The 14,470-nt window shown below is 45.0% G+C and overlaps 1 protein-coding gene across 1 annotated transcript in view; it reads right to left on the bottom strand.

Annotated features, from left to right (window-relative positions):
• Positions 1 to 9,529, bottom strand: part of MSANTD1 (Myb/SANT DNA binding domain containing 1) — a 31,026-nt gene extending 21,497 nt beyond the window's left edge. Inside the window, exon 1 of the mRNA XM_075333140.1 lies at positions 9,214 to 9,529. Coding sequence (XP_075189255.1) covers positions 9,214 to 9,467 — 254 coding nt within the window. The 5' untranslated portion in view covers positions 9,468 to 9,529. The remainder of the gene's footprint in view (positions 1 to 9,213) is intronic.
• Positions 9,530 to 14,470: the final 4,941 nt, after the last annotated feature.

Here is a 14,470-nt window from a genome sequence, read left to right as displayed (position 1 = left end):
GAGGCATGTGAGACTATTGGGTACAGGAACAAGTGACTGTGGAGAAATACAGAGACTGTATGTAGAGATATAGCTGTCATTAACTGACTGTTTAGTAAAGCATTGTTTATTAAAAACTGGTGGTCTCCCTCATTGAACTGGTTAACATCTGGTACTGGCCAGCCGAAGTCATCGTCATCATGCGGCCTATAAAGGCGTATCGCCTCCATGGTAAAGTTCACACCCAGCCAAGACCCCCAAGTACCTTACCCACAGCTACTGCCCCATGCCATGTTACACTTGGCGTAGTAAGCAGGATAGAGTCTTGCAGCCGGAAGATCAAAGTGCTGTGGGGAGGGCTTGAGTTGAATGGAGGATGGCAACCGTTACAAGGTCCAAGATTGCACTGAGTACAAATTTCAAAATAGTGGTTAGTAGCACGGCACTGGAAGAAGGTTACAAATTCAAAGATTTACTGCTCTACATTGAAAGAGAAGATGTTTCATAGTTTCATAGTTTTTAAGGTTGAAGGGAGACTCTAAGTCCATCTAGTTCAACCCGTAGCCTAACATGTTGATCCAGAGGAAGGCAAAAAAAAACCAATGTGTCAAACAGCTCCAATGGGGAAAAAAATTCCTTCCTGACTCCACATACGGAAATCAGACTAGTTCCCTGGATCAACATCCTGTCATAAAATCTAATATACATAACTGGTAATATTATATTTTTCAAGAAAGGCATCCAGGCTCTGCTTAAATGTTAGTAGTGAATCACTCATTACAACATCATGCGGCAGAGAGTTCCATAGTCTCACTGCTCGTACAGTAAAGAATCCTCGTCTGTGATTATGATTAAACCTTCTTTCCTCAAGACGTAGCGGATGCCCCCATGTTCCAGTCGCAGGCCTAGGTGTAGAGAGATCTTTGGAAAGGTCTCTGTACTATCCCCTCATATATTTATACATTGTGATTAGATCCCCCCTAAGCCTTTGTTTTTCCAAACTAAATAACCCCAAGTTTAATAACCTGTCTTGGTGTTGCAGCCCACCCATTCCTCTAATAATCTAGGTCGCTCTTCTATCTACCTGTAAGATTATGCTAGTTATAACCTTCTATACTTTTGCTATCAAGAAAAGCATCCATTCCTCTCTTAAACTCATTCAGTGAGTTGGCCATCACCATGGCCATCATGTTCCCATCACTCCGTGCGCTTGGTAGACGTGCACTTTTCCAACATGATAATGATGCAAACCATATCTAGGGAAATTATAATATTTCTGAAGAAAAGGGTGACAGACTGATTCAGTGGCCAAGTGTCTCCTAATCTGAACCTAACCAAACATCCATGGGGAATTCTGAAGAGACAAGTTGTCATCACTCTCCATTCAGGCTCTAAAAGAGGACGCTCTTGAAGGATGGACAAAAGAAGGATGGACAAAAAGTCACCAACTTCTTCATACTATACCAAGAAAATTTGGAGGTCATGCAAAATATTAGATGTAGTAGTTTTTGATGTGGGGTGTACTCATTTTCTGCATCAACTAATTTGAGTAAAACTGAAGATTTTGTAATGAAAGTTATATTATTAACCCATAACATGAAAGTAAGGTTAATAATAACATGTTCTATGAAACTCAGTCTTGCCAAAATTTCGGAATTTGTTCTTGTGTTCAGTAAGATATTGATTAAAATCTTTCTTTTCCAAGGGGGTGTACTCATTTATGCTAAGCACTGTATGTATTTATAGGCAAACATTCCTAGTCTGAGCAATTCTGCGCTCTGTCACGGTGCCCAGAAAACAAGACAGAAATGTGACTGCAATAACTTAATCCAAAACAGATCAACATTCAGTAAAATCTGCCATTTCCAGAAGGAACTTCCAGATTTACAGATGTAGCAGAGCGGACTCTGTCACTTGCCACAGTTTGGTGCTGTATATTTTAAGGAATTGCAGGTAATCTCTGCTTAAATGCGATACATAAATGTCGAAGTCCCATATCTGTTTATTATAAAATTGTGAATTTTAGTCTATCTGCATGAAACTGAATGCAGAGTACAATAAGTATTTTCATGTATCATCCACACAATATTACTTTGTATGACTGATCACTAAATGTTTGGTCAATATAACCAGCTCAGCTCTGCTACATTTGTGGAGTATACTGTATAAGAAATAGCTTGCAGTAGGATTTGCACCTAGGACAGATGTAATATTTAACCCTACTAGTCCAACAGGACTCCTAAATTGTGACCAGTGATGAGTGGGCACTTCCATGCTCGGGGGCTCGGTGCTCGTAACTAGTGATGAGCAGGCACTACCATGCTCAGGTGTTCTGTACTCATAACTAGTGATGAGTGAGCACTACCATGCTCAGGTGCTCAGTACTCGTAACTAGTGATGAGTGAGCACTACCATGCTCAGGTGTTCTGTACTCATAACTAGTGATGAGTGAGCACTACCATGCTCAGGTGCTCAGTACTCGTAACTAGTGATGAGCGGGCACTACCATGCTCGGGTGCTCAGTACTGGTAACTAGTGATGAGCAGGCACTACCATGCTCAGGTGCTCAGTACTCGTAACTAGTGATGAGTGGACACTACCATGCTTGGGTGCTCTGTACCGTAACTAGTGGTGAGCGGGCACTACCATGCTCGGGTGCTCGGTACTGGTAACTAGTGATGAGTGGGCACTACTATGCTCGGGTGCTCGGTACTCATAACTAGTGATGCACTGTAATACATTGGAACTGGGAACTTTACTTTCTAATAACTTGAACAAGCAACAGTGTCTTGTTGTCTTTTTATTTTTTCCAGGTTTCCATTTAGGATTCCCTGGGTACATCGGACTTGCCTGTTTTTTTTTCTTCTTTAAATTGGTGAACCAGGGTTAAGAATCGGGGACAGTTATTTTAAAATGAAGTATTTGTGCGTGTGTGTTTTTCTTTTCTTTTTCCTTACTGGGTTAGTAATGGGGTTGACTCATAGACACCACTCCATTACTAACACCAGGGCTTTGTGTCAGCTGTATTTTTGGACACATGAATCCCAAATACCATTACTCCGATTACCAACGCACCAGAGCAATTGCAAAGAGCTTGGCAAAGCGTCATAACTGGAGCATCTAATATTACATGCCATTTCTGGGGCGGCTGCAGGCTGATATTTTTAGGCTGGGAAGGGCCAAATAACCATGGACCTTCCCAGCCTAATAATATAAGCTCTCAGCTGTCTGCTTTACCTTTGCTGGTTTCATAAAATAGGAGTTACCTAGTTTTTTTTCCATCTATATATTTATTTGTTAAGTTAAACAAGCCTAAACAGCTGTAAGAGGGCGGCGGACTAGGCCCATGTGGTCCTACCCTGAAGAAACGTATCGCGATGTAACATAGCAATGTGAACTGTGTTTATGTATGTAATGTGTTCCTGCTTAGAGTAGAAGTGTCACCATCTAGGGACTGGTTTTAGGTAATGCTCCCTGGTGTACAGAATAGATTCTACCTAACAGTAGGACTATAGGCAGAAAAAGAGCCAGCTGCAAAATATCAGCTGACTCCATCTTGGTTTAGTCAGTAGGAGTAATAGGGAGTAGTAGTAGAAAGCTATAGTAGTGGGTAGTATAGCGAGTAGGAGCACTGTGCAAATCGGATAGATACCTTAGGCCGTAGTAAGTGGGTGTTTGTGGCACCTGTCAACTGACCTTCGAGTCAACAGCAGGAACAAGCACCCGAGAAGTACTCCAGTCTGGGACGGATAGAGGGTACCCTCCGTCCCGTAGCTGTGATGGAAAGAGATATGGGTGCTTAGATCTTTCAGGGGGTGGGGCCATTAGTGACCGTATCACATATGGCATTGCGGGGTACCTTGACCGTCCTGTCGAGGGCTTCGTACAGGAGAAGAAGATGGGGGACCGGGATATGTGAACTTCAGATCTGTGCGGCAGGGACCCGCCCTGGAAAAGGGAGACTGGGTCCGGTTTCTGAAAGAGAATGTATTGCTATCTATTTCCACCCCTGTCTGTCTGCCTGCACCGGAAATAACGTCTATGTTGGCGACAGGGGGAGGAAGGCCTGGCAGGCAGACAGAGGCAGGAATAGATAGCAAGACCCGACCCACATATCCCTTTCCTGTCCCTTTCCTGTTGCACCTGTCACTCATTGCTGCAACTTTACTTGCACATATTTCTGAAATAAAATATCCAATCTCTCAACAAAGGGTATGCTTAGATTCAGAATCCTAGTGCCAGTATAGCACTGGCTTTACTTTATATATGAAAATCCTGATGGTTGGTGTCCTTTAACAAATACAGATGTAGTAACTCTTAACTTATTAGACTGCACAATACATAGTAACATTATTTTATCATAGCCATGTATCATATTATCTGACCAGTTATAGATTGCTCCATGTGTGCAGGATGAGAACCAAACACAGAACATGAACCACTACTATCAGTACTTGAATAGATCAGCAGAAGCACCAACACTACAGAAATATATCACCGTAACCCCGCACTGTACAGGAATATATAACTAGGAGCATCACACAACCATTATTAGTACAGGAATATATATAATGAGAAGCACTGTCAGGCCATGAATATAGCACCATAATCAACAACAGTACAGGAATACATCACCAGAACCACAATCAGTACATGAATGCATCACCAAGCTTAGTACAGTGATCAATTGCAGTGTTCAACCAGCCCCATATACAATTGAATTGTGAGAAATGAAAACTCCCAGAATGTCCTTAAAATGAAACTGTCAGGTGCAATATGCACCGAGAACCACGAGCAGTTCTGGGTGCATATTGATAATCCTTGCCTAACCGTCCCTGTATACACTAGCATAGATAAAAGGGATCTTTAGAAAAAATATTTCTAAAGATCTTTTATCATATGCTAATGAGCCCAGGGACTAGACCCAAGGGCGTTGCTTATCCTTGCTAGTGTCGCGCCGAGGGATATGGGGTACTCAGTGCCAGGCAGTGTATGTCTTGGGAATGTCACTGGGGTGGGCATTACCGGTTTCGTGCCCTGGACCCTGTAATGAGGGTATATTTACAGGGGATTAGGTTAGTGTTCATACGTGACACCACTTGCGGTGTTGCGGCTATAGGTATGCAGAATGTCACTACTGGGGCTGGTGTTAATGGCAGCCTGAATGGTAGGCCCTCCGCAAGCAGGACCAGGCCCCAGAGGATGGGTGATGTAACGGACGTCGGAAGAAGGTAGTCCACACAGAGGTATAGTGCAACTGGTTTTTACTCACTGCTGGTTGGTGATAGCTGGTTACCTGAGGCTGGCTGGTTTCACCTCAAGGTCCCCTTCATCCCAGTGCCAGTCTAGTTCTCTGGTACCTTCTTCCCCTGCAGCTGTTTCTGGTAAATGGGTCCCCGTGGCGTAGAGCAACTGGGGTCCCCGTCTGGTGGTTTGTCCACTTCTGTCCACCTGACGGCAGCGTGAATCCTGTGGGGTTGGATTCTCTGGTCCTGTCCCTGGTTCTCCCTTTGCTACTGAGTCTTCGGATTTTTAGGGTCAGCGAGGTCCTTAATGGTCCCCTCGCTATGCAGGTGTTAACAGGTCAGCTAGGAGATCTATCCTGTCCTAGGGTCATGTACCCCGTCGGTGTGTAGTTCCAGGAGTACTCCACTGTACTCCACTGACAACTACTCTCATGGGTACCAGGTCACCGTTAACCCGAGTCAGAACGTCTCCTCACGTCCACCTTCTTACTCCTCTCACACTCCACTTCTCTCCACAGTTTGACCCCTCCCACTTGGTCAACTAGTGGAATGGATTGGCTGCACCTCTAGGCGGCCATCCATTGGTCCGACCCTAGCTATGTACAATTGTATGGGGGATTATGGGGAAAAACTGGAATTACCTGGGTTTTTGTCTCCTGGGCACTGGTCTCCTGGGGCCCTACAGGGTAGGCCCTGCATCCTTGTGGGGATGCAGAACCTTGTAGCACCCTGATGGGTTCAGGGGCGCTACACTAGTCAGCCCCATTAGCATGTTACCTGCTAGCCTTATCTTAAGTGTCCCCATCATGCTGCCCCCTTTCCATAATGGGCCCTCTCTTCACATTTTCCCTCTACACTGTGTCACCCCTATACTGCCAGTCTCTTTACTGTGCCTTCTCACAGTCCTACCCATGTGCATACTGTCCACTGCTTGCTGTGCCCTCAGACTGTCCTACAATACTGACCCCTGTCTATACTGCTCCCCCACACTACCCAGTTTCTGTATCGTGCCCCCTCACACTTTTCCCACCATAATAACCCCTCACAACATTCCCCTCCAATAAAGTTCTTCTATTTCTTTGGCTTGGCTTGTTCGCAGGAGTGACAACAGCAGCGTGATCAGGTGACTTTATCATGCTGCTGATGTCACCTTCCACCCAGGAAGGTAACAGTGGTCAGAGATTTAAGTGTACTCTTGCTGGCATTTGTCATGTTCACTGAGCCATCTGTTAGTGGCTGAATCCTACTACTAGGGGGCAGTAAAATGCCACTGTCTAGGAGACACCTTGGCAGAGCCCCTTGCAGACTGTGACTGGGGCAAAAGCCCGGCATTCTTCCCCCTAGTTACACCCATGTTTTAACACACTAATAGCTGGAGACCACGTGGGCACTACGGAACGGCACACTAGTCCTAATATAATGTATAGTAGTCAGACTCCTCTAGTCTTCATTCCAGTTACACTAACAGCTTTTTATTATATTCATTTGGTGCTGAAACCAGTGGTGCAGACACTTTTCCATTGTGTCCTAGGAGCTATTTTTCAACACAACATCCCCAGACCACAAACTACTTGACCTACTGTGAGCAGCCTGCATGGGCTAAACGTGCAACCATGGCCTGCAGCATCTCCAGACTTGTTTTATCTGGGACATTATTGGTTGGCAATTGCAAAAGTAGCTGCAAGCAGTGGATTTTGATGATTTTTATGCCCATGTGTACTCAGTGTAGAAAACCTTGCTAAGACAAGCATTAATAACATCATTGGTAGCAGCCAAGATGTGTAAGTGCGGAGATTTCGGCGCATAACGCTCATACTAAATGCTGACTAAAACTAGACACAGTATATTAAAAATTGTTTCTATGTTGGTCCGGTCCGATGGGTGTTCTCCGGTCCAGCACCTCCTCTCTCCGGTCCGGCGCCCCCTCTCTGCTGCGATATCCATCCTCCTTCTACCCAGTCCAGTATGGATGACGCGTTCTACGTAATCCACACAAGCCGACATTGTGGTGCTGCGCAGGCGCACTTCTCTCTGTCCTGCTGAGGGCAGATCAGAGTAATGTAATGCGCAGACATGAGGAAAGGTTAAAGATTACCGCACATGCGCACTACAATAATACTTTCATCTGCCCTGAGCAGGGCAGATTACAGTGCGCCTGCGCAGGACCTCAATGCCGGCTAGTGTGCATGATGTAGGACGTGGGTGTGTAGCACAGAACTTCTGTGTGGGCGTGGCCATGTTTTCATTGGCCAGCATCAGAAGAGAAGTTTCAAAATTCTGTGGTACACGTCCAGTCAGATGAGGGGAAAATTTGCACCATTATTACCAGGGGCATAACTCCGGACCAGAGGGGCACAGAAGAAAAAGAAAAACTGATCCAGAATCAGTGGAGCAGAGGCAATTGGAGGAGCTAATCAAATTAAATGTTAAGAATGCAGTGAAATGTCCACTTTACATTCTCAGGGAAGATAAGCAGCTGCCAGAGTTGTCTGTAGTGGCTTACTCCCCTCTCCCCATTGAAAACAAATACACGTTCACCAACTGAGCATGCATGATACATGATAGTTGAATGAGTGTGCATGTGTGTGAAGAACAACTGTTATCCAAATAAGGTTTTGCCTGACAGCTATTGAAGGTGTATGGGCTTGTCTTAAGGCCCTGTCACATACAGAGATAAATCTTTGGCAGATCTGTGGTTGCAGTGAAATCATGGACATATTGTTCCATTTGTACACAGCCACAAACCTGGCACTGATTGTCCACAATTTCACTGCAACCACAGATCTGCTGCAGATTTATCTCTGTGTGTGACAGGGCCTTTAGACTAAACAATTGATGACCCACCTGTAGGATAAGCCATCAACATGAAATCGGAGGGGGTCCAACACTCGGCACTCCCACTAACCAGCTGAATGGGATCTGAACTGCAATACTGGATGGCGGCCACTAAACAAAGGATGGCGCTGTGGCATTCGGTGTTCAAAGCTTATCAGTAGGTGTGCCGGGTTCCTCGATTGTTTAGTCACAGACATCCCCTTTAAAGGGGTATTCCCATCTCCAAGATACTATCCCAATATGTAATAATAATAATAATAATAATAATATTAGCAAATACATACAATTAAATATGTAGTATAGTTCTCCTGATATAGCCATGTCTCTTAACTCATGTGCAGGGCATTGCAGCTTAGGTATCCATGGTTACGTCCACTCATAGTGACAGTTAGTTAGTTGCTCGTGGTTGTAACCATAGATACTTAAGCTAAAATGTCTCTTACTTTATGTGCAGGGCATTTTAGCTTAGGTATCCATGATTACAACCACTAGCAACTAAATGTCACTATATGAGTGGACGTAACCATGTATACCCAAGCGGCAATGCCCTGCACATGAGGTAAGAGAAATTTTAGCTTAGGTGTCTATGGTTACAACCACGGGCAACTAACTGTCATTATATGAGTGGACGTAACCATGGATACCTAAGCTGCAATGCCCTGCACATGAGGTAAGAGACATTTTAGCTTAGGTGTCTATGGTTACAACCACGAGTAACTAACTGTCACTATATGAGTGGACATAACCATGGATACCTAAGTTGTAATGCCCTGCACATGAGGTAAGAAACATTTTAGCTTAGGTATCTATGGTTACAACCACGGGCAACTAACTGTCATTATATGAGTGGACGTAACCATGGATACCTAAGCTGCAATGCCCTGCACATGAGGTAAGAGACATTTTAGCTTAGGTGTCTATGGTTACAACCACGAGTAACTGTCACTATATGAGTGGACATAACCATGGATACTTAAGCTGCAATGCCCCGCGCATGAGGTAAGAGACATAGCTATATCAGGAGAACTATACTACATTTCTAATTGGAGGTATTTGCTCATATTATGACACCTACATAATATTGGGATAGGATTTTGGAGATGGGACTACCCTTTTAAGTGTAGAGGACATTGAGGGAGTTAATCAGACTCACCTGTACTGGAAAGTCATGTTGGTAATTTTGATTTTGATCTCTTCGCCGTGGCGGTTTTCTCCGGTCATCTCAAAGAGCTTGTTCGCCATGCGTTCGTAAACTTTGGCGTTCCTCTTCGTTTGCTTGAGCTCCTCGAAAAATTCCTCCCAGACCAACATGAGACCCCTCATTTCGGCATCGGTCCAGTTCCTGGCCCTCCTGTGCTTCTCGCTCTGAGAGGAAAGCAGGTAACTGGGGACTTCGGCAGCAGCCATTTGCTCAATGAAGCAGATGAAAGGGCTTTTAAAAGAGAGACAAACCCTTTTCCTCTATTACCACCCCCACCCTTCCACCCCCCAACTTAGGGATGATTTTTAAGTTGCGCTCCCCTTTGCAGAGCCGGCCCGGTGCATGGTGTACGGCTGGAGCATTTGAATGACAAGAGAACATATGAAACCCTTTTGCAACAGATTGAAGTCTGAGAGAATAAAATGGGGCCTACAGCTGACAGGCTGGAATTTAGTTAAAAGCTTTTAAACAGGAAAACGTCAGCTTGATGTCACGTTCCCATAGAAACAGAGCAACTGCATAAGCTACAACAACAAAAACCTTTTAACTGAAAGCCAAATAATCAGGACAAAGTTGACAGGCCTTCAATATTAAAGCTTTTAAACACTTAAAAAAAAAAAGAAAAAATGGTGCAGCGGCGATACAAGATCCGCACGTCTGTGGGGTCACGCTTTCTACGAGAAGCTTTTAAGTTGTTCTTTATGGCTTTTTTTTTTCCCCTTTCAAAGACACAGAAAGAAAAGAGACCAAACACACAAAGCGAGCTCTCCGGTTAGAATGTTAATTAAAGACGACCGCGTTTAGGGGACGTGCTAAATGTATTCTGGCGGCTCAATGGTGGGGAAGGTGATTTATCTATGGGGGGGTCAAGAAAGATGGCGACAACCATAACAAGCCTGAATGGCAATAACTGCAGTCCCTAAAACGGTGGTTACTTCTATATTACGTATGGGAAGACATCTGCATCCACCGATGTGCTGAATGTATTCTGGAGGCACGATGGATCGGTGAGGGGTGGTGAAGATGATTTATCTATGGGGAATCAAGAAAGATGGCGACAACTATAACAAGCCTGAATGGTGACAACTGCAGTCTGTACAATGTGGCTTACTTCGGTATTATGTAAGGGAAGACATCTATGTTCACCGACGTGCTGAATGTATTCTGGAGGCTCAATGGATGGGTGAAGGGTGGGAAAGGTGATTTATCTATGGTGGGGGGTTAATAAAGATGGCGACAACCATAACAAACCTCAATGACGATGACTGCAGTCAGTACAATGGGGGTTACTTCTAAATTACGTAAGGGAAGACAAGTACATCCACCAATGTGCTGAATATATTCTGGAGGCACGATGGATGGGTTAGGAATGTGGAAGGTGATTTTCTATGGGGGGGTCAAAGAAGATGGCGACAACCATAACAAACCTGAATGGCGTTAACTGAAGTCAGTACAAAGGGGGGTTACTTCCGAATTACTTAAGGGAAGACTGACATCCACCGACATGCTGAATATATTCTAAAGGCTCAATGGATGGGTGAAGGGTGGGAAAGGTGATTTATCTATGGGGGGTCAAGAAAGATGGCGACAACCATAGCAAGCCTGAAAGGCGATGACTGCAGTCAGTGCGATGGGGGTTACTTCTATATTACGTAAGGGAAGACAACTACATCCACCAATGTGCTGAATATATTCTGGAGGCATGATGGATGGGTAAGGAATGTGGAAGATGATTTTTCTATGGGGGGGTCAAGGAAGTTGGTGACAACCATAACAAACCTGAATGTCGATGACTGCTGTTAGTACAAAGGGGGGTTACTTCCGAATTACTTAAGGGAAGACTGACATCCACCGACATGCTGAATATATTCTAAAGGCTCAATGGATGGGTGAAGGGTGGAAAGGTGATTTACCTATGGGGGGTCAAGAAAGATGGCGACAGCCATAGCAAGCCTGAAAGGCGATGACTGCAGTCAGTACAATGGGGGTTACTTCTATATTACATAAGGGAAGACAGCAACATCCACCAAATTGGTGGTAATACCTCATAAAATCACAAATTGGGACATTTGGTTCAAAATAGGAAAAAATAGATGATACTTTAGGATCGCCTAGTTTCTCAAGAACAAAAAAGTGCCCCATAAGGGCGGTGTTGATAATGGTGGTGTGCTTCATGAAAACGAACTTATGGGGGCCATTAAAAAGTTTTTATTGACTTTTTTTCTCATAGGTGGCAAAGTAAGGACTTGTTTTGTGACAAACATAAGGCTCAAGCTCTCAACTAAAAAATCTTAGGGGCACAACATTTCAAAAGGGGATATGAAAGTACTGATTTTTTTTTTCCTTTTGAAATTCTAGGCCCTTAAGAAGAGGCGTCATTATTGCGGAAGATCCGGGTTAGTGCACGTCCTTGACTTCTGGCTCGGTGATGTACAGGCAAGAGGTGACTTACAGGCAAAATATCAGAGTCAACTAGTCGCTCATCACAAGGTCAACCAGTTCTGGGGTGACAAACAGCAGTGGAGGTGGCTCCTATGCTTTGTAATAGTGAGATAACAGACGTCTATGCAAGCACTGTGCATTACATATTACACAAGTCTGGAATGGTGGCCTGAAAAATGGTGAAGAACCCTCCTTTTCAGTATTGTCAGTATAAGAAACATCAGCTCAAGTTTGCAAATAAATATGAAAAGTGGACAACAGAAGATTTGAGACTAGTGAGTCGGAGCGTTGAGAAGAAAGTCAATAGACGACTCTGTTGGGTCAAAATAGGTCTGGAAGAAACAAGGAAAAAAAGGAGCTAACTCATCTAGAAATTGAAGGAACTCTCAAGTTCGGTGGAGGAAGCCTAATGATATGGTTCACAGCCAAAGATGTTGGATACTTGATCAGGATCAATGGTGGTCTCAATGCTCAGCTATATGTGAGTATTTTACAAGATAAGCAACTTCGTACACTCGAGTACTATGGGAATGAAAAGGACTACATAGTGTTCTAGCAGCACAACGACCTGAAGCATACGGTGAGATTAGAGAAGATATGGTTCAATGACAATGAAGTAGAGGAGCTGGATTATCCCCACAGTCCCCAGACCTCAACCCAATACAACACATATATGGGTAGAGTAGAAGAAGAAGCAGTATATATACCCAAGTGAGACGACCAGTATACACCAACATTGGGAACGTGTAGAAGAGTCCTGGGGTCAGATTTCAGTAAAGACATGCTTATGTCTGATTGAAAGCATTCAGAAGGATTCAGGTAGTGTTGAAAACAAAGGTGGATTTAGAAAATACTAACAAAATAATAAAAATTAAAATGTAGATTTCTAGGCACAAAACAGTAACAATGCAGAGACATGATAAGAATCTGAGTTACTAATGATATTGTGCTGCCCCAGCAGCGGATCGAACCGCTCGGATCCATGAGCAATGTTCGATCGTGGCCCAGGGGCTTGGGGCCACACTCTAAAGTAAAAGGGGATATTTACAGGGAGATTATAGTTCGTGAAAGCCACCCGTGGTGTGCGGTAATTGGGAGTACCGATGCTGCCATTGTTGGGAGTACCCGGGATGATGGAATGGGGCAGCAAGGTGTTGTTACCCTCCACGGGTAGGGGTATGCCCCGGGGCTCTGGAAGATGATACAGGGTGCCGTGACGGGGGATCACTCATGTACTCACTCAGCCAGTAAGCAGATGCTGACAACCGGGTAAACCAAGTCTCTGGGTGCCGCTGCTTCTTAAGGGGAGCTCGTCCGGGTCCTGTCCCCTGCAGTGCTGCCTGGTAATCCGTGACCTGCCTCCTGGCACAAAGTTTAGATTCACCGTAGTGGCCCAGTAGTCTGGAACTTGCCGGGCCCCGCTCCCCACTGTGGCTAAGTGTGGGAGCCTGTTGTCAGGGCTCACGCTTGGGATTTAAGTGGGCTGCATATATGGAAGGCCCTATCCCCCTCGTTGCGCTAGTGCCCCGATTCTGGATCTAGTGGGTACAGTCCATAAAGGCTCCGCTCTCCGCAGGTTAATTGCCAGGTTGCCTGAAGCTTCTCCCCGACCTAGAGTCCGCGTACCCCGCCGTGCCTTCGGTCCCGGACCGGTGGTAGGACCAGGCTGCCGACCGTTCAAGGTCCAGGCACCTTGCCGCAATCCCCTGCGACCGGGGGTCCGACTCCTCTAGGTCAAACCACCGTCTGCAACCTAGACAGCTACTCTGGAGAGCCACCACTCCCTGCTTCCTCCACCTTACTTCCTATCACTTTGCTCTCCTTCACTTTACTTACACTCTCCTGACCCACCCTTCCTGACCCCTAGGTGGGTGACCCTTTTCCGCTTAAGCCGCCTACTGGTGTGTCTGGTGGGTGTGGTGCAGAGTGTTCCTAGGATTTGATTTGCTGTTGGAGGCAGCACTGTAAGATGGGGACCCAAAACCATGAGGGAGTTGAATACTGCACTAAGGGAAAAGATCGTGCAGTACCCGGTGACGACCTGATAGTCCAGGGGCGTCACAATATGATGAAGTGAAATTTATGCGTGAGATAGTCAAGATTATTGTCCATAAAATATTGGTAGTCTCACCTTCTAAGTCAGGAGTCTCAAACTCAGCTGGGTGTACGGGCCACATATAGAAAAAAAAGAGGGGGCAGCATTCTTTGCAGGACAAAGTGACATTTTCTAGTGATTTCATGGATTTTTTTCTATACACCTTTGGATCACTTTTTTTTGAACATTTTTGAATCGTTTATTATAACAAACCTGCACTTTTTTGTTTAGTTAAGTTTATATATAAAAAAGCATTTTTAATGGCAAAAAATATGTCATGCTTTTGACGCACACCAGGGCTTTGGGGTACTCGGTCACGGGCAGTATATTTACTGAGTCAGTTCACTGGGTGGCCGTTGCCCGATTCCGTGACCCTGGGGGTCTCTTAAAAGGGGAATTTGTACCAGGGAAAAATAATAAAATAAAAATAGTTTTTCGTGACGCCACTTGCGGTATGCGGCTACATGGAGAAAGACGTCGCTGCAAAGTCTCTCACTGCTGGGGCTGGTGGTATTGGTCAGCTTAGGTGTGATGGCTCTACGCAAGTAGAGCTAGGCCCCAGGGGAGGATGATGGTGGTTGTAGTCTATGGGTGCAGAGGTGTAGGAAGAATTCAGACAACACAGTGGCTGCGGTTTAACTTGTGCTTTACTCAGTGGTTTGGAATTGCTGC

Source organism: Anomaloglossus baeobatrachus, chromosome 1 (assembly GCF_048569485.1).
Source record: "Anomaloglossus baeobatrachus isolate aAnoBae1 chromosome 1, aAnoBae1.hap1, whole genome shotgun sequence".
Lineage (NCBI taxonomy): Eukaryota > Metazoa > Chordata > Amphibia > Anura > Aromobatidae > Anomaloglossus > Anomaloglossus baeobatrachus.
This window is presented reverse-complemented; position numbering and strand designations above follow the sequence as displayed.